This window comes from Melozone crissalis, unplaced genomic scaffold (assembly GCF_028551555.1).
Source record: "Melozone crissalis strain CALT ecotype California unplaced genomic scaffold, PUWL_Pcris_2 ptg000016l_1, whole genome shotgun sequence".
Lineage (NCBI taxonomy): Eukaryota > Metazoa > Chordata > Aves > Passeriformes > Passerellidae > Melozone > Melozone crissalis.
In genome coordinates this window covers 32,211,300-32,233,070 of record NW_026535794.1, presented here as the reverse complement: position 1 = coordinate 32,233,070, position 21,771 = coordinate 32,211,300, and the positions used below count along the sequence as shown (strand labels likewise).

The following is a 21,771-nucleotide window of genomic DNA, read 5'->3' as shown; positions in this document are numbered from 1 at the left end:
GGAAGTGATTAAAGCCTTAATATAATAACAAAATAAACATTCAATGTATTAGATATCTGAATTTGAGATATTAACTATGAGCGACAGAAGAGTGCAACCTGACACAAAAAAACCTGAAGTCAGTCCTTCTTCTGCCATTTTGCCAACCACTGTGCCAACTGCCTTTGCAAGATCTGAAGCCAAAGTAATTTTTAAAGTCAGAATCACAGGGGTACATTGGTTTGTTTTTTTCTTTTTTAATATTTAATTATGTACTTTCTAGCCTCCAATAAAATCCATAGTAAAATACCTCATCTTTTTGCTCCAAAATCTTTTTGAAATATAAGCACAGGGTTTTTAGGCCCAAATGCAGAAGACTAAATCTTGAGAAACACTGAGTACATCCAAGTCCCAATAGCTCTAGCTAGCTTAGAGCCATTTGGGATTTGGCCCAACATCTTCATGAAGTTTCCTGTCAGACTTCCCACAATCCTTCACTATCAAAAACCTTTACAGCAAAATTGTTGCTTCTCTCCTCCCTCAAAAGCCAGGCATAACAGGCTGGAAAACAGAGCAGGTCTGTATTCCCAGAAGCTCCTCAGAAGTTCCCCATCCATCCATGCAGCCTCAGGCACAACACTGTCTCTGCCATCACCCATTATTTCATTCTGCCCCCAGAGCAGCTGAGAACCCTGACATTCCCTGAAAACCAGCATGATTCTTCCCTTCACAACATTTCTATGCAGGGTTACTCTCAGACTGGCATGATTAGCTCACTCACAAAGATATATGGTCAAGCACACTTCCAGTTTCATTGCTGACGAAGGGGGCAGTTTGTGCATGCACCCACAGTGCCCAGCACACCAGGGCCCCTCATTAATCCCATGGTGGTTTTGTTTCATCTGGCAGTAAACGCTGACTCTAACACATCTCTTCATTTGTTGCAGGCAACCTGGTTGGCAGACAAAGCAGGCTACTGAAGCTAAACCAGGAGAGGAGAGAACCAACCCATTCCCATGGCCACCTTAATGTCAAGGCCTGGAACATGCACTTGTCATTTGGCTTCAGGGCTGACAGGCTGTCACATACAAACATTGGCTATTGAGCATAAAACACTGGGTAGGGAGCATCTTTTTTCAGTGGCATTTATGGTTGCTGTGCTCCTGTTCACTCTGTTACTGTGCTGGGAAACCACGGCTTGCCAGGGCATCCCACGGATCTCTTTGTCCACTGCAGAGCGGGTTCTTGGTCCATACAAAGCTGGCCAAAGCCGTGGCTGCTATCTCAGAAAAGCAGCACTCCAGGACTAATTATACAGCCTCCCCAGGGACAGCCAGACCCATTTCATTAAAGTCTCCATTGTGGCCTGCTGAATGGAACAGGAGCTCTTAATTGGGCGGGGGAAGGGTGTGCCTGAGGGCAGTCCTACCCACCCACCAGGGGCTTTCTGTGTTATCTCTCCTGCTCCTCCTGGGAGAGCGCACTGTTCAGCAAAAAGTGACATAAACCCCATTAATACGATGTTTATCCTGTTACAACCAAAAGCAAAAGTAAACACAAATAGAAAAAGATTATTTGCTTAGAACTATTACTGTTTAGAATTTTTGATGCAATCCACCGCATATTTTGTGTTCTGGGAACATCCCCCCAGCTGAGGAGGTATTCCCCATCAGAGAGGCAGTTTGACACTCACTTGGAAAAGAACCCAACGGCCATGTGAGGCAGCTTTCTAGAGTGCCTCCTTTGCAACCATCTCCTGCTTTTGTCCTAGAGACATCTTACAAAATCTTCCAGGGTCTGTAGTGAACCTGAGCTTTTTGCCTGCAATAGAAATAATTGGGGAAGGGTGAGTGATGGAGGGGGAGGAGATGGGAAAATTAGCAGAGCAAAAAGGAAAAAGAATGATAATGCCCCCATTAATTTCACTATCACTTGTGCAATGCATATTACTTCCTCTGAAGCACTTCACTAAACCCTTACAATTTCAACAAGCAAAATTGCGAGCTCTCAACAGTGGCCTTATTGCTGGTATTAGAAAAAGCCTGCAGAAATCTGTTCCCTTGGTTTTAAGATAATGAACCTTTTGACATTTTGATAGATGCTCAGCATTGTTACTGAGCTTTAGAAACTCTTATGGGGGGTACAGAGCAATTCCCTCATGAAAAAGGGAGCAACATGTGGTAGATATCACATCAGTTTTTTAACTGATTGGTTCAGTGGGTAAATGCACAAGCCTCTCACCTTGTGGGGCCTGAGCTTAAATTGAGCACAGTGAGGTCACAGCTGTATTAACCTGGTATTCTCACTATTGTCTGTGGGGAATAGTAATCCTACATATAAAGCCTCAGAGCCCTATACAATTGAATATAGTTTGTATAATGACCATTATTTAGACACAGGGGGCACAAGATTACATGAGCATGGAGAAAATTGCCCTCTGGCCTGCATCTAGTCAAAAGGTAGAAAACAGCACAAAGGAAACCTGCATTATGCCAAGCAGAGGAATGCTCTAAAAATTTCTTCATACTGTAGTGCTTATGGCCTTACACTTTTCATCCATCCCATTGCAATGAATACGGTTGGGGTGGAAGAAACTTCAGAACTTGAATCTTCTGCTGAGAACAAACTGTGCCCAATTTTCCCACAGTAATGCATATCCCATCCCAGTGACAGATGAATCCAGAAGGCTTTGTTGTGTTCAGTAAAGAAAATATAACTACACATAGACTTCTATAAGCACATACACACAAGCATATAACCATACACCAGTTTATCCACATTTCTAGCCCTGTATGCCCAATTTCACTTTCGAGCTCAGTTGTTCTTTCTTTAATGGGGGACAGTTAAGTGGTCCTTGAACCAGAAGCAAATAAGAGGCTTATGTAGGGTCTCATGATCTTCAAGTGGGCCTAGTCCTGAAGACAGGATGAAAAACACAGGAGTGGCTGGACTGCTCTCTTCTTGGCATTTTGTTAAATCCGTCGTTGTGCTTTTTGTGTACCTTGAAACAAGATTTTTCTCCACACAATTTCTATACATGACAAAACATCTGCTAACACAAAAGATTGCCTTGATAAGTACTTCAGGTCTGCACCATTCTCAGACTTGAGCGTATCTGAGACTGATGGTCATTTCATCAGAGAAATCATCAGGAGAGAGAACTGAAGGCAAGAAGGGAAGCAGGTGGTGAGGCAAGAGAGAAGATGATTTTCCCCATTTCCCTGCAGGATAGTGACCATATGACAGAAGAGAGAAACTTCTGAATAAAAAGCACCTCATTACATGCAAGCAATACTGTCACATAAAGCTGGGGTAGTTGGGCAAAATAAATACCTAGGACTAAGCCTGCCTTCTCAGAAGTCATGTAAAAATGGTGACTGTGGGATGTGGAGCAACAGGTCTATAGGACCATCGCTTGGGACTGAAAGATAAAACCAGCACAACTGGAAAACAAATGTGTCAGTATTCACAGCTGAAGACATACAGAGTCCTTCTTGGTTCCATAGAACTTTCAAAAGGGAGATCTGAAAAATTGTCATCCTGTGGGGTTACCTACCAGCTCTAATACCATAATGAGAGCTAACACTGAAAAATACATTTATAGTTGTTAAGAGGATAGCTTACTGTATGTGTATTTATCAATGACTGTTCTCCTCAGGCATCTATATTCAGTCTAAAAGGAATCACAATCACAGCTCTCCAAATATGCTCCTGTTTTACCACACCACCTTTTCATAAACTTTTCATCAGGAGAACAGGCTGTGAAGGACCACAGTAATGGATCTCAAATTCTGGTTGACCACCCAGTTCTAGAAGTTATTTACTTGCTCCTTAAGAGCTGGATTTGTCATGCAAGGCATTACTCTCACACACACTTGCCCTGAAAAATGAACCCTCAGATTTCCTACCTCAGACCAATACAACATTCTGTCCTGGACAGTATTACTAGTTTCTGAAAAGAGCTTTTTTTCTCCTTTTCTGGATATGTTGAGTCCACTCACTTCTTCCATTTCTTGGTGGATCTTTAAATATCTTTATCTACCCCTCTGAACACATCCATCACTGCCATAGCCTGGAAACATGCCAAATACAGATGTTGTACCTTTTGCATGATAACTGAAACAGGATGACACTGATAATTTTTTAGCATGCAAAAACCCCTAGTGCAGCCAAGGGACTCAGGACTTGCCTTAAAATACTAAATTACATAAATAATACACAATTACATGAATAAAACACTAAATATATACGCACAACCACGCATACATAAAAATAGTATTGGTAAGAGTTTACTTTGGTTAGTATTGCTATTGTCTGCTTATTGTTAAACATCTAGATATGACAAACTGGAAACCCTCTATGGGACATTTACTAAAGTAAGGAGTGGCAGGGAGTTAAAATTCTACTTTTAGGGGAGTGGACAAATCATGGTAGAACAGAATTTCCTCACAAGATACAGTATATGATATTTAAGGGAAAAGGCACTCAAATAGTGAAGAAAACTCCACTTTGAAGACACTACTATTGCTACTAAAAAATTATGAGAGAATGCATGACTTTATCTGAAAGTGTCTAGGTGAGGCACGTGTCCAGAAATAATAATAGAAAAGATATAGAACTGAAAAGCAATTTTCCCAAACTACTCTAATGATACTCCATGGAGGTGTAGTTAAAATGTCAACAGGATTCTTTTGTGTTCAACTCTGAAGTGAAAAAGGAAATGCAATTCAAGGAGTCCTATCTCTTTACTACTTAGAAGAACCATGACAGCACACAAAATTGAAAAAGGTCATCAGAATTGCTTCAAAGACACCTCTGACTCCCAGTACACCTGAGCCCTGACTTTTTCTAGGGCATACAGTTACTAAAATAAAAAGGAAAAGCAATGGCCTGAATATTATTTGGATATGTGTTATTTACTTATACAGCAGATCAATTTCAACTCTAATTATCTAAATGCAAGCAGCTAAGTCATGCTGTTTATCCTGAACCTAGCTTTATGAAGATATTGTAGCATTTTAAATGAAAATAATTACATTATAGCATCTCTGGAACTTCTGCAATTTTTGTTGATACTGAAGTAGCAGTAACCCTGTGTAAAAAACTACACAACCACAGGGTTTGGGCACAGGCATGAGCTTCCGGAGGAGAAACAGTAAATCCAGTTAATGTCATCATCACCAATATGAAAATTTCTCCTCACCTGAAAAGCCACTTTGGCCAGGAAAATGAGCTTATAGTTTTCAAAAATCCTTGGCTTGTGAAAAGAAAGTTCAAATATGTGACAGCTTCTTTTAGGTTAGAGATACAACACTGAATATCTCCTAATTTTTCAACCTATTTAATTTCTTTGTGGCAGATGCATTGAAGGCCTGAGAGTTAGTACATTTATTTTTATTCATTTGAATTTTGCTTTTTTTGCTTTACTACTCATAAGATAATTAGTTTCCTACTGTAGGCTCCCACAAAGAGCTGACCCAAGCAGTGTAAAATGCAAGAGGCTGAAAAGAGGCTTTTAAGGGAAATTTTCAGCAAACCAGGGGTGAGGGCTGCAAACAGCAATACTCTCCTGCTTCCTTATTTATCTCAGCATGGAGACTCTCTCACTTGAACAAGCTGGTAATTTCAGAGTGGGTGATCTCCCTTACTCACTGCATTAGATCGTTTGGTAGGTTTACGACGGGGAATTGTTTACACAGAATTCCTCCAAAGTCTTCCTTCCTGGCCCTGTGGGATGGCTTAACAGAAGGAAGGTGAACTTCTGCAAGCACAGTCAGAGAGCAGTGTCAGAATGGAGGCAGCCAACAAAGAGACCCGTGGGGACTCACTGTGGCGCAGACCAGCAGGAGATCGCATGGTGTTCTCTTCCCTCCCACACGCAGCCCTGCCAATGTAAACATCTGGTGCGAGCAACAACTAATGTATCAGGCATCACTGCTGGAGGCACAATTCTGTTTCTTGCACTTTGAAAAAAAGTTGAGAGACATTTCTACCTTCAGTGGAAGCTGGTACGTGGGGTTGACACTGCCCAGGCTGGCACTCCAGGAGTAAGGAGTGGATGCTCTTCCAGCTGTCAGTCTGAAATGCTCTCTTGTCCTGCCACTCTGAGCTTTATTTTCTTTGGCTTCAGCTACCTGAATGGTGACAGCTGTCCTGTTTATTTTTAATGTCTCATAATTATCCTGCACAATTACCAAAATATTCCTATACATACAGAAAAGAATGTGGATATACTCTAGAAAACTGACTTTATTTCAGGCAGTGGCAAATATTTGAAGTAAGTAAAGTTCTTATCTTAGACAGGCATTAGGGAATAACTGTCCTCTGCAGAAATATACCTGTTTACCTGGGAAAATATGGCAATCATATATTAGTACATTTGTTCAAATTTCATGTTGGTATTTATTAATTTTATGAATACTAATTCAAACACCTAAAAAAATCAAAAATGTGACAACTACATATTATAGATATGAAAATGCGAATATGGGGAGGACAGCCCTTTCTGGAAAGGCAGTAATTTGACTATTCCTATTCTAGCTCATAGAAATGTTACACTTAAAAAAATAATAATAGAATAATAACAATAGTCATTTTACAGGTGACTTTAAGTTGTTAGAAACAGTTCAACTGTTACTGCCTTGTGCTGTATTTCTGGTGCAGTTGACTTTGCTGATTTGATTTTCTTTACAAGTTCACTGTGGTCTAGGAGACTGCCCTGGCAGCTGACAGGCTGTCATCCTCCAGCTGCCTGAGCTCAGTCAAAAAACCCTTCTGGCTTCTTGGTGAGGACTGACGAGCAGAGGGAAAAATACCATTGTGTTTAAACAACCACAGCAAGAAATAATGTTTTATAGCAGTTGTGAGCTATATTTTCTGTTTAATTACATCAGTTGATTTGATTTAATTTCTGAAAGGCCAGTTTGCCTTCCATCCCAGTGTACTAGTTCTGAGGTTCTGCACACCCAACGTGAGAAGGTTTAGGCTGTCATGCACTAGAACTTTATCTCTCTCCTAGTGCTCTTCCTCCTGACATGACACAAAAGGACTGTGATCTTGTCAGGGATGGCCACTTGTACTCTCTGTGGCAGCTGAGAAAACCAGAGACTAGCACAAGGCTGAAGAACCTCACTTTGGCAGCAAACAGAGTGGGAAAACGTTGTCATAGTCTGCTCTGCTGGACTGACCTTCTGACCATGCAAGAGCTTGTCTGGTCTTGTGGGGAGCTCTCAGTCAGACTCACACCAAAACCCTGGGTGGTACAGGCCTAGTAAGCATGCAGTCCCAGGTGGAACAATGTGCAGATGCAGAGGTAAATGGACAGATGTTTTCAGATCTCATTCTCAAGTATATGGCTTTCATTCTTCAAGGGGTGATTAAACTCCCTGACCCAGTTTGCCCTTGCATGAAGCAGGAGTACCTCAAACAGGTGGAGCAAATCTTTGTGGACTAAGTTAGTTAATCACATGAGATAACTGGAAAGACACACTAGAGAAATAGGAGGTATTCTTGCTATTAATTTCACACCCCTAAGTATTTTCTTTTCACGTTTTATCTCATAGATTACATCCTGTCCAAAGTCCTTCCTATAACCACATAAAAGCTTTTCTCCTCATACTATACTATATATTGGTGTGACTGCAGCAGCTACTGAACTGCATCCCTGCAGGAATAAATTGTGATTTATTAACCAAATGCCCTAGCTCCTCACAGTGCCATTATTTTTCCTTGTACAGGCTGGCATGGAATTTTATTTACAGTTATTGGCTCAAGATCGCCAAAGCACAAAGCACTGCAGAGGGCTCTAAACCTGCTCTGTAAATTAAATGCAATGCACAGAGCAAACCAAGTGGTAGAGAGAAGTGTGGGAATAATATCAAAATAAATTTAATTTCTAGCAGAGCTTTAGGTCAAGACAAGCCCTTTGGGAGAACAGTTTTAAACGAATCAGTGAAAGAACCTTCTACACTTTCCAGACTCTTAAAATCTTTCTAATACGGGCTTCTAACAATTACAGTACAGTGGATTCAAATAGAAATATTAATACTTGACTTAAAATTCCAGAGCAGGCAACAGACAAATCAAAATATAGTCCTTACCTTATGTTTTTTGTGAGTCTTGCATTAACAACCTCAGCCAACAGCTGGTCTTCCAGCCTGTCCCTGGTGACAGTGAAATTAATGAAGGTGGTCTGAGCCTGCAGTTGTGGCTTGTAAGGGAGGGTTAACCAGTTTAGTGTGAAGGATGAGATGAAAATTCTTTTTGAATTCACATTTTTTGTCTTCAATCTTGGTGCATCTGGGAAAGAATAAAAGGCACAAGAATGGGAATCTCACTAAATTAAAACCTCATAGGTATCTCAGATTGCAAACAATGTGTACTGTATGATCTTAGCAGCATCGCAAATCCACACAAGCCAAACTTAAGGTGCCTGAAACTTAAGAAACAAAATGAGGATGATTGAACACACCAAAACTATAAGCTGAATACACAGAGTATTTCTTAATTTTTGTCGTTTCATTTGTATAAACAGCAGACACAGGGAGATTATTCACTGCTGTACTGAAGAGTCTGTGGCTTAGACATAAATGTCTATCATCATAACTTACTAGAAATTTAGGAAAGTTTTCAAACAAATGCCACTGTGATAGTTGTTAGTTTTTACTATAATTTCCTTAAATATAAGGCCTAAAAAACTAAGTAGGGACATGTATTTATAAGAAATGGATAGACTAGAGGAGAGGGAATGGCTGGCAACTGAAACAAAGAACATAATGATTTTTAAGTTAATATGCTAAGTGTTTCATTCCAAATTAATTATTTGTTGGATGAAAGAATGAGTTATCCTAAGTTCACCTTTTATTTACTGGAATCCCTTACTGAAGAGCTGTCATTTCCTGATCCCTTCATCCCTTATGTGAGGGGTGAAGCCTGTCACTGCCACTCTGTGCCGTTTTGAGGCCCAGCAGGGAGGCAACATGAAGTTCACCTATATCAGTGGCATAGAACCAAACAAAAAATTGAAAATAACTTATAGATTACAGTGTGTGCCATGTGTCTGGTCTGGTGTGACCCAGTGACACAACTCTTCGCCATTGACTTGCCCAGTGAACAGCGTGTCAATTTTCAGGATTCACTTGCACACAAGCCTAAATCCTGTATTTTCTGTACAGCAGTGGTTTTGAATGTTCTCTGCCAAGAAAGGAGATTCAAATATTAGTAATAAAAATCTGTTTAAAAAAGGGCTAATAGAACATTTATAACATGGAACATTCATAACATGAACTGTTCATAAAATTCAAATTGGCATTTGTTAACTCAATTTTCAAACTGATTGCATTAACATAGATACTAAACACTTGAATGAGATTTATGAAAGTCACATCAGGACATGAATAAAAGAAGTACTTTCTGTAGAAATTTTAACATTGCTTTGTTTCTTGGCTATCACAGGGCATTGCCAGAGCCAGGAACACAGGTTTCAGCACTTAAAAACCTTGCCTGCTTCTGACATGCCCTTAGCTATAAGATGTAGGCTATGCATAATGGTGTGCTGAGACCCTTCTGCATTTCACCAGGGAGAAGGAAGAAAAGAGAGCTGCTTATGATATACTTTAAGTGAATTCCTGAAGGAAACTACTATGTCTAGTGCTGGGAAACTCATGACTCTACAAAACTCAACATCAGATGTATATTGTATAACACTGCCGTGCAAACTACTGGAGATGGGTTTTCCAGGCTTATGCTTGTGTAATACTGCAATAATTTAGCCACATGACTACATGTCCTTCAGATTATACAGCCTCTCCCAGGTGGACATGAATTCACTGTCCAGTTCTGCAACATGGTCTCTCCACAGCCTTCAAAACTGACTGCAGCTGGAGAGAACAAAACTGTAAAGCTTGACGTGGAGATCACGATTTTGCTTTGCTTTCAAGACACACTCACACACACTGATGAAACAAGAGATCTGACAAAAGACACTTTCTTCAGTTTGCTTTGTCAGAAGAACAACCTTTGCTAAGGGAGTCATGCCATGTTTCAGAACATCTATGAGGAAATATAACAAGTTTTAGAGTTTTGGATTAAAAGATTTCCTTTAGGAGTTCTCAATTCACAGAAGCAATAAATAACCAATTTCTGTGATTATCACCTATGAAAGGCAAAACTTACATAATGACTTGGTGGGTTTTATTACTGCAGCTGTTGTAGGTTTTCTGTTAATTGCAGATTTGGGAAAAAGAAATGTTTTGTTATTGCTCTTGCACTCTTCAAGAGTGTAAGCAACCACGATAAACAGAGAGGTGGAGAACCCAGTAGGATGACTTAATTTTTTTTCAGTAAAATGGCTCTGTTTAGAGTTTAATTCTGGATTATGAAGAAAAATTATGTATTATGAAGAAATGCAGCAAAACAGGCATGAATAATGGAAGTCCATGACAGAAGGAATATCAAAAAATAGTCACCAAAGAAATTTCTAAGGACAAGTTCTATTTTTGGCAATGTTTTCTTCATAATGTCCTATTCCCTCATCTGCAGCAGATAGAATGAATGGAACTAAAGCACCACTCTACCCAGAAATAGACACAGCATCTTTCATGTGAGTCCCAGCTCCCTGGTATTTAAGAAAAAACAAAGTAAATTAAAAAGAGATTGTTCTCCACTAGGTTTTTTTTCCTGTTGAAATTCTCATAGATTTTGAAAATAAAGTAGATTAAGGGATTCAAAAAGGATTTAAAAAGCTTTAAAAAACCTGTATATGCCTTGAGCAAAAACTATATTTAGCCAAGGCAAATATAAAAACAAATAAATTCCAGGAGATAACATGAGCAATCAGCTATGAGAAGACTGGGACGTGTGTAACATCTTGTCTGATCTGTCAATCTTGATTGATTGACACAAAGATCTGCTATTCCCTTGTGTATGTTCTGCCTTAGGTAACAATGCCTTGGTCTTGCAAAGGCAGGAATTCATGAAGGGGAGAAATTTTGAATATAGGAACAAGGCTTCATAGAATGCAATGGCTTGAGAGTTTATGCAACATCTTTTCTTATGGGACACTCTCATACAACACAAAATTAAAGCATACCTTTCAGGGCAGCAGTTCTCCAAAACAGACCATAACTCTACATGGTAGAATGGTGGGACAGCTTCCTGTAGCGAGATGTTTTGGATCAACTCAGCAAGAATGAAATAAGTGATAAATTTTTGGACTGGAAAGTGCAGGGAAACAATATTTTTCAATGGGAAGAAAGAGGGATAAACACATTTTCCAGAGGAGCTTTCATTCAGTTCCTGCTGCTTAAAATTAAAAGCTTCTGGAACCGACTTGCAAACCCCAATGAGTAATGTAGAGAAGGAAGCTGAATAAATCAGGTGAAAACAAGCACAGAATGGAGCTGTTACCAGGCAATCTCAGTAGGCAAACTGTGCAAGTTGGTCAAACTAGTTCAGTGGGAAAAGCACTGCCTTGAAGCTGCACAGCTGACAAGATGTTCAAGCAAGGGAAGCTTCTCCCTGTGGAGAAAACAAACAAATTTTCTTGCTGTTTCATGAATAATAGTCGTGCCTCATAAGAATGGAAACTTGTTCATACAAGCTATATTTGCACATAAATCAAACTTCAAAACATCTCAAAAAACCTCTTAATAACCTAATCTTGCAGCTGAAGAGACATGACTACCTCTTTGTGACTGTGCAAAGGAGTTCAGCAAGGTAGCACCTCGTGCAAATGCAAATAGGAGCTCTATGAACAATGAATTTATTCCTCCGTCTCCTCTCCTATGAGCCAAAATAACATTGATCTGTTATAGTTAATGCTCCTAGCCAGTGATTTCCAAAAGAGAGTGCTGGGGAAACAGGATAGGACACACACAGGTAAAAATTCCAATATTAAGGACCATCCATACCAAACTTACTCAATGCACAGTTTCTTTTATAGCAGGTGAAGGCCAAAACCCAACACCACATAGAGTTGGTACCTGTTTACTTTTATGCCTTGGTTTATCTGCTCCAAAAAAATCTAAGTATTTTCATCTTGAGTAATTTTTGCCTACATTGCTAATTCGTTGTACCCAAATTTTACTTATTTTTTGTCTTGTGGCTGTCATGCTTACATGTACTATGTAATGTCAAACTATGTACTACAACTGATATTTTCTTAAATTGTTTTATTATTTTTTTTCTTTTCTCTTCCTTCTCAAAGCAAATATCTTGAAATATTTTAACAGAAATGTGAGCATTTTGAAGCAATTTTGAACATACAGGCACAGTCTAAAGCGCATTAGAAACAACTGAGCAGTTTTGTAGTTCCAAAATTGAAAATAAAAATGTTTCCAAATTTGAACACCCAAAATTTGCTAGGCTTCTAAATATGTACTAAGGCACTTAAGCATGAAGTCTGCTTTTCAGCAATAACAAGTACCTTTAGTTCACCCTATTGTGAGCTGGTTTTGAGTAAAATATAAATTTATTCATTTGAAGTTCTCCAAGGCTGAGAATTTCTTCATTCAGAAACCAAGAGCTGGTGTTGCAGAATATCCAGGAGAGCAACATAAGAACCATCTTGCAAAGAAGGAAGGGGAGAGGTACTCTTGTGATGTGGTTCACAGATCAGCAAGTTCTCTAATAAACAGGCCAGTAAATTTGCTTTGCAAGGAATACAAGTTGATAAATCTCCCTAGCTATGCTTTCTGTCGATTGATAGGATAAGATATATTTTACTTAAAATTAGGATTGTCTGAAGCTCGGCGGATTTAATTATTTGTAATTATCCAGTTGTTGTCAGTATGTGGCCATTTTATGACAGTGGTATCTACTGTGTGGGTCAGGTTCAACTGTACATCTTTTCAAACACAGAATTAATGTACTATTGATGAAACCATTACTAGAACCAAATTAAAGTCTGGGCTGATGTATTGGTCCATGGGGTGCTGTCAGACATGAAAGGAGTAATTAGTATTCATTACTTCATACTCTGCAACATTCCAATTATTAATGAACTTCAACTGCTGGACTGCACCATATCTATCACAAATACCTTCCTAGTCTTTCTTTATTAGGAAGAAAAAATTCAAAGTACCTGACAGAAGTACTAAAATGAAAAAAATAACAGAAATTAATCAAGAATGAGGCAAACTGCTTATTTGGAAATAAATGGGGTATATATTGTATGAGTATATATATATATATATATATATATATATATATATTTATACACATACAGGCACATGTACCCCTCAAATGTGACTTATGCACCTTCAATCAGGCACAGAATGCCACGTAAATATTCAGCAGAATAATCTATTTTTGAGTAGTTTCATATGTTTGCTTTTTTGGCCACCATACACAGCTTCATTGTGCTATGTGGAACCCTTTGCTAAATAAATGCAAAGCTATGTTGCTGTGACCCTTGTCCTTTTCATTCCAACTTCTCTCTGTTATTTCACATCCCTTCACATCCTCCCATTCCTTAAAAGTCTGTTACCTTGCGAAGATTCTGATCTCTCCCTTAGACCAGTATAATACTAATTTTCAGTAAAGTTCCTTCACTATGGATTCTGAAAAGCAAGCTGTATGCTCTAACTCTGAAGCACTTCAAATACAGCTACAGAGAAATGCAACAAAGGGGGATCATTCCAAGGTCTCACAGCATAGGGCAAGAGTGCATCTTCCAGGAGCTCCATGTATACAAGGAGATTTGAGCTGTTTTTTACTGCTTGGATTTACTGTACAGGCACCAATGCCTGAAATATAGGGTGGGAAGGAGGGAGAAAAATCTTGGGTAATCTGTGCAAAATAAGATAACTTCTTTATTTATAATTTTTTACATATTTTCACTTTCAATAATGTGAAGCTGTGAAAGCACTCTAACCACTCTTTGACTAATATGTGAGATCCATCCAGAAATGCCCCAGGAGTATGTCTGGCTTTATATCAGAATAAAGATCATATTCTCCAACATGAAAAATCTAGCTTGTTGATGTGTTGCTTGCAAACAAAAATAAAAGAGAGGAACATTTTCAGACTTAAATTCATATTTGAGCAGAAATATGGCATTTCAGTTCATCAGATGAAATATTCAATGAGGTTAATAAGTTTACTCTTGAGAGACCACTAATCAACATTATTCTTCAGGCTGACATCTGCATTGAGGACTCAACAATTTCATCTGAAGTTTTTGTGAAAATTTATGGAAGACATTACAGACTGAAATTCTCTTGCGCCTAGTACAAACTCCTTTATTTTCCTTATTATCACCCTGAAAATGTGTATCTAAAAGGTACCTAAATAAGATCTTAAGAAATATTTTTAATGGTATTTTTTAAGTTTAGGGGGGAAACTGAACAGGGATTAACACCACTGTGACATCTGCCATGATGAATTCATGACCAGGATCAGCTGCACTGGTTTGATGCATGGGAGGCTGGCAGCAATAACAACATAAACAGTCCCCACCTCTGTCTTACTTATTTCTGCCCTGTGTCCTATCATATCAGTTTTTCCTCATTTGTCTTACTTTTCAGGGTTCTTGTTTGTTTGTTTGTTTGGAGTTTTTTTGTTTGATTTTTTTTTTTCTTTTTTAAACTGGTTTTCTTTTTTACATGGAGGGGGCCATTATGGCATAGTGAAAGTAGAGTTTTCTTAAGCTGACATTGCAGCTGGAAAACCTTTTATTGTTAAATCCAAATCTACCCCTTAATTTCCAATGCCTTCTCCCTTGCTGTAGATGCCCAACATGGAAAGGAAATACTTTCCTTTCTTTTAAGCTGAATTATAATATATACTACTCCTTGTTTTACTAATATTTTTAATAATAAAGTAGAGAATTCCACTCAAGTTTGAGAAACACACACATATATATAGTATTTTGAGTCCAATTTGGAAATTGAGAACATAGTTTTGCTATCTAATCAGACGCAGATACTAACATCTTAATATCTACTCATCGCCAGATTTTAGCCATTGCTATTTGAAAAAAAATAATTTGTTACATGAGGAGTTGAAGCACTAAGCAAAATGTGGCAATCAAAGCAATATAGATCTAATTGTCATGGAAAAATTCTGATTACTCAAGCATACATGCCTTCCCTTTTTAATTGTATGTCTTCCAAGCAGAGGATCAAGTATGGGATCAAAAGAGTCACACATGTTTTCAATTTGTACAGTCTTATCAAAAGCCAAAGCTCTTTCAATGGTCTTCAGAATACTTTACCTGAAAAAAATAATTTCCCCCCCCCTCCAATATCAGATAAATACTGGTTGTAGAAAGATTTCCTTTCTATAATATAAATGACAAGGTTTTTCTAAAAGCACGTGGTTAAACCACGGAAAACTGTTCACAAAGAATTGTCCACTATTTAAGAGTTTGACAGTTTTGTGTTCAACATCTTTCTACCCATGGTCTTGCTATTCCTCATATTAAAAATTATATATATATATATGTGGTATTTCTTATAAGCAAATATGGAAATATGGAATATTGACATGGAAATGTTAGGGAGCATATATCTATATCTATATTTATATCTGCATCTATCTATATCTGTATCTATATATTTATATATATTACTGTGTTACAGTTTTTGGTATATACTCATTTAAATTATAAACGCTTCCTTGAAGGACTTCAAGAATAATTAGAATCTGAATGACTTAGGAGAAATCTGTTTCAATGGGCATGGAAAAAGGAGTAAATAATAATGGAAAGATAAGTAATCAGACAATCTAGCTTGATGGAGCTGTGTACTCCTGAGTGTGAATGAAAAATCATTATTATTTGTGAGGGTTGGAAAAAGAATGAAAAACATTCCAGGACAGATGAGGGAAAAGAGCTGATTCAAATGAGCAGACAGGCTAGATGATTAAGATCTATTTTAAAACTCAGGTATTAATATGACCATTTTGTGTGTTGTGTAATTGTGCGTTATATCTGGAATTTAGTAGAAAATACTCTGAACACCCTTTGAAATGAAGCATTATCTCCCTAAGTCTAAGTAAAGAAAAGAAAACACATGAGGAGATCAGTTACTTGCCAGTGCTATCAGTTAACATATAATTCAGTCATAAGTATAAGAATTAAAAATATGTTTGTTTACCAGGAAATGACCCAATATTGGTTTTTGCCTTGAATGCTGCACATGCACATGAGGTGCACATGCTGGGGTCTGCTGACCAAACTGTAGAGTATAAGTAAGGTTTTACCATCAGGCTTTGCACCTTACCTGTTGAAAAAGTGGTTTGACCCATACAAGAAGTGCACATCAACCTTCACTTCATTTCCTCCTCATCACTTGAAAACAGCATAAGAAGGGCACCTTTTCAAGCACAAGTTTAAAAGGAAAATAATGCTATAAATAAATGAGCAGAATTGTTGTAATATTTCAATTCTTTAAGTAAGTGCATTTCAACAAAAATCCCTTATGGAAATTAGGGGAACTTGAAGGCAGTAAATGCAAAAGCCAATTCCTCAGCATGTACATATTCTTTCTGTCCTAGATGTACGACTTTAAGGTCAGCTCCATATTTACTCTTTACGCATTTAATTCCCTGTTGCTGGGGACCTATCATCAGAGGTCAGCACTCACAGTTTGTTAGAACAGTGGTGTTTTCTGTTGACATCCTATCTCACTCCTTACTCCATGCCACAGCCGTACCATCATCCCTCAATGTGGTGAACTGGGTCCAGGCCTTCTGTCACAGCAAAAGGAGCCTTAGAATCAGAGTGGAATATCATCATCCAGCAAGGTTACCAAGCAGCAAGACATGACTCAGTGCAATGCACAAGACAACTGAGGAGGATATAAATTAAAGTAAGGCAGAAAAGTAAGGAGGATCCCTGTGGAGTTTCAGATGAAAGGAAAGTGACGAGAAGCAGTTTATCATATTTATAACAGACTTTACAAAAGTGTTTTCTCTTAAGACATTTACTTCATAAAAATATTTATAGTTCAATAAAGTTAAAAATGCATCATATATTATAAAAGTCATTGTATTCTGATATTGAAAATTCAATGCTTCTGTATGCTCTGAGCACCTATTTCTGGAACATAAATCAGTATTTATCCACACACACACAAGAAAATAAAATTATTAAAGCAGGATTCCCATGGCATCTTATTAATATAGCTCCGCTACCCTCAAAAGCAGAGAATGGACCCATCTCCAGGGGCAGAGGCAGCCACGGAGCTCTCTGTGGGGCAGCAACTGCAGCAAAGCTCTCGTGTGAGTGCCCCTTCACTAAGGGGGAGCTGTCACAGAGCAGCCATCTCACAGCCACACCTCCTGGGTGCCAGCCTCTCACAGGCACTTGCAAGGAGATGAAATAAAATAGAAATGGAATGCCTGAAATCAGTGCTTACCAAACAGGTTTGGGTGGGAAGAGAAATGCCTAATGCAGCACAACAGAATGAGAGTGAATAAATAAGTTGTTTGGAACAAACAAGAGGGGCTGGTGGAAGTGTAATAGAGGAGCTATAGCAGATGTTTGGAATTAATTTTTTTCCTTACTGAAGTAAAGGGCAAACCCCCACCAAGTCCTTCATGGTGTTATTGCAGGCTTCCTTATTAGTGATTTTTGGATTGAATTCAAAAGCCATAAATAAAGGAAAGCACTGCATCATCAGTATTAAACCTGAACTACCTCCTCCTCCCCATGCAGAAGTATCTTAAAAAGTCTTCCATCAAAATTTCCTTTCTCCCTGGACATGTCTAGTCCTCATTGCTGGCTTTTAGACTGAAGCTTCTTTTAAAAGTACACACTGAAACAATAAACAACCCCCATGTATACGTGACAGTTATTTTTAATGAAAAATATTGCATATATTTAAGGTGAGCTAAATTTGCACAATTATTAGTAATAAGAGTGGCACCATACTTATAGTGCAGGTTCTGTGGCACAGTGTCATAGTTACCATAGAATTACAGAACACATACCACCTTAAACGGTCTAACTCTTGGTTCTAATCTCTGACCCCGAAATAAACCTAACTTTTGACGAATGTGCTGAAAATACAAGCACAGAGGTCCCAGCAGGCATACACTCCCTTCTGCAAGCATGCAATATATCTATCTCCCTTGTGTAACATGTTCATCTAAATACATCAAAAGACTGAATACATTATTTGTTTTATCTCTGGACTGTAAGACAACCAATACAATAATTTCCACAAGCTGAAATACTTCCTTGTGAAAAACAATAGCACTGGGGTACTATCAGGGTTCCTAATATTAATTTTCACACGATGCACGAAAAATATCTGAATATATAGGTACATCTATTGTCACCATCTCTGTACAAAGCTGATGCTTAATGACATAGAACTACTTGCTGTTCCTTCTGTAGAGAACTATTAATAAACATCTATTTTAACATAACTAGGGTATTTGTTTTTTCAAGGGTATTTGTCTCTTATTTTTTCAAGGGTATTTGTCTCTTATTTTCCACTCTTCCTCACTTGCAGGCAATCAAAACTGAAATGTGGTATTTTATTTCACTGCTGTTCAGTGAAAGCACTTTTAGAAGTAAAACATCACAGTAAGGTTTATTTTTATTCATAAAAATGTTCAATCCATTTCAGAAGAATCTTAAAAGAGTTAGGAATGACATTAATTTCCAGAGTCCTACTATTGAAAATATATGGGGCAATTTTTTCTACCTAGGCTGCAAGATAGAAGGTTTCTGAGAAAGGTTTTTATCTGCAAGCAAATTTTTGGTGGAGAAGGACAGGGAGAGGTTCCGGGTAAAGCAAAGCTCTAGACAAATTAGCAACTGATAAACTCTAGCACAAAGCAAATATCTACAAAGAGATGTCCCTGCTGTTCCAAGTGCTGACCTTGGAAACTCGAATTTGGATTTAACTCTATTTCCAGAGGGTCCTCATAACTCAGCTCACCTGCTGTGTCATAGATCTGTGATTGAAAATGAGGTAAGTGCTGCCCATTTCACATATTTCTGAGAATAAAAGACGTTCATCATGATATAATGCACATAAGAAATAGGAAACAAGTACGAAAAGGGGGAGGAGAACTTGCACTAAGGAAGAAAAGAAAAGTCCAAATCTTCAAAAGTAAGGAGGGAGAAAGCTTTGCAGAGACAACTGCAAGGATTGGAACTTCAATGCATTTACTGAGTACTATCATGATTTCCTCCATGTGCAGAAAAATGGGGATTATCATAACTACATGCTCTTCCTGGAGCTGAGCAGAATAGGTCTCTCGGTATCATTTTTACAGCATTTGCTGTTACAAAGGTGTCACAAAGAGTAGACTTTGGCATTGAGAATTGAAAAGGGAAGGGATATTCTCCTACCAGAGAACATGTCTCTTTAATTTCCCTCAAAAGATACCTGTAATCTGAGGGAAGTATGCCTCTCTGCACACACACTACATATATACATATATATATAAAAATATATAATATATATTTTATATATATGTGTAAATATACATATGGACATATCCTGGAAAACAAATACCTTCAATTAGGCCCTTGTATATACAGATCTGTACTTCAAATTTTACTTCTACTACCTTTAGAGAAGGAATCCAGAAATCTCCCTTTGGGTCCTGGTGGTGTTGTTTTATGAAGGCTCCAAAGTAAGACACAAGTGCTGCTGTCAATAAGATGTCACCACATGAAAGTTTTCTTCTGTGCTTTGAGGTTTCAATAGACTGGCTCCAACAGGTTTTTTGGACTGCAAAACAAAATTAGAAGATGTTATCTCCTGAGCACCATGGAAGTGACAGAATGTTTAATCTCCATGTTATTAACCAGAAGCACAAAAAAGTACAACAGAAGTACTCCATCAGCAGGGGATACGCTTCCAAAGGCTGCGAAGGCTGGAAAAAATCCAGAATTTCTGGTGGTAACTTGAAACCTTTGAGGCTGAAAACAATGGGATAGAACTCTTTGTCAAACGTTCTCTCTACTGATTTTTTCAGTAATTGGTGCTTTTGTCTATATCAGATCAAGCATGGTGGACACAGATCAATATTGGCAGCACCTGGTGTCCTGCTGCCAGGGCAGGCATTTCCAGCAACATTCAGAAAAGGTAAGGAAACCAGAATATTACAAGAAAAAGAGAGAAAGAAAGAGCTGTTTCAAACTCAATAAAGATGTCATTTCTCCTTTTTTTTTTTTTTGCATTTTATTTTTCCAAGGGGAGGAGAAAAGCAGCAGAGTAAGTATTCCTACCCATGACAGTGGGGGATTTAGAACTTACATGGTCTTTAAGGTCCTTTCAAACCCCAAATGTTCTATGATTCTGTGAAGACCGGCAGGGATTTTTGCTCTTATTTATCTTTCTTCTTTTACCCACTAAGTACAGACATCTTACTCAGGTAAGGCTGCAATGATTTGGAATTTTCACAAGAGGAAGTCTGAGGGTGGCCAAATACACAGGCTGCCCAGAGAGGTTGTGGAATTTCCATGGTCCTGGACGATCTGGTCTAACCCATTTTGTAATCCTGTTTGATCAATGAGGATGGATTAGAATATCTCAGAAGGTTCCCTCCAGATGCAATGATTCTGTCAAAGTTTAACTCTAGAATAATTTTCTTTATATATATATATATATATATATATATATATATATATATATTTCCTACAGAGTGCCCTGATTTCCCTTGTTCTTTTGCAGAGTTCATTTAAACCATGTTAACCCTGGGATGTTTAGGATGAATAGTCAGGAATGGTCTCAGATCTTGATGTTTATTATAAGCAGCTATGTGGAAAGCTTCTATTTTATTCCAGTTGTGTGATAAAGATAGCCCACCATCTATTTGAAATTTAAGCTGGTTACTAAAGAATTTCAGAAAATGAAAGCATCTTCTTCAAAGAAAATTGACATTTAAGACATGGGTCCTCTCTTTTTCAGTCAGGACTTGTGACAAGACACAAATCCCAAACTAGCAGTTTTGGCACACGATGCTTTGATTGTTCTGAGTGTACAGCTCCCAGAAAGGAATGAAACTATGCATGAATGCATGCTCGAATAACTTCGACATGGAGAGGAAGGTAAAAATTGACCACCCATGATAGTAATCTTCAAATGGATAAAATTCTTGATGTAAAATAGGAATAAAATAAAATAACCTTTCTTCTTTGTTTGTACTGTTTGAAATACTGCAGATAAAATAAAGTTGTCTCATAGTTTCTTCACTTGCGTTAGGAAAATCTCAGGAAATCATTCTCCAGTGACTGAAGCAGAGAAAGGGCCAGGATGAAAGAAGGAAAGCACCCAGGAACTACTTTTAGGACAGCCATTTACGCTCTACCTGTATAGATTTTTTTTTTCAGAGAAATTATAGTAATCAAATAATACTTTTAAAGTCCTTTACATTATGAAATCTAAATCAATGAAAATCTCTGAATGGAAAGTATCCTCTATATTTCATGTAATTTGATACTAAATGCTTGTTTTTTGCTGGTGTCATCTGCTTCAGGGCTTAAAAGAAAACTTTTACATGTGGTCGTTTCTGAAAGCTGTACAGATTATAAAATCAATCTCAAATAACTCACTCTCATCTAAAACACAATTTTCTATGTGTACAAAACCAAAGTAATAAAAAATTTGTTACGTTTTATATTCATGAAGTATTTTCCACTTATGTTTTTCAGAAAAATCAGAAACACTTACTGAAATGGTTAAACATTCAGTGTTGGAAAGGCAGACTCAGAATTCAATGATAACAGAAAGTCTTTTGTTATAAAAGAGGAATATAGAAGGTCCTCTAAGAAAACAGAAGTCTTTAGTCAAAGTATGCTGCTTTAAAGAGCTAGCATGCGTGTGC

At 37.9% G+C, this 21,771-nt stretch overlaps 1 protein-coding gene across 1 annotated transcript in view; it reads right to left on the bottom strand.

Annotated features, from left to right (window-relative positions):
• The window catches only part of DNAH11 (dynein axonemal heavy chain 11), an 88,565-nt gene that overhangs the window by 6,940 nt on the left and 59,854 nt on the right, over positions 1 to 21,771 (bottom strand). The window contains 3 exon segments of the mRNA XM_054274049.1: positions 1,673 to 1,800; positions 5,808 to 5,863; positions 8,079 to 8,188. Of these exon segments, the coding sequence (XP_054130024.1) occupies positions 1,673 to 1,800; positions 5,808 to 5,863; positions 8,079 to 8,188 (294 nt within the window).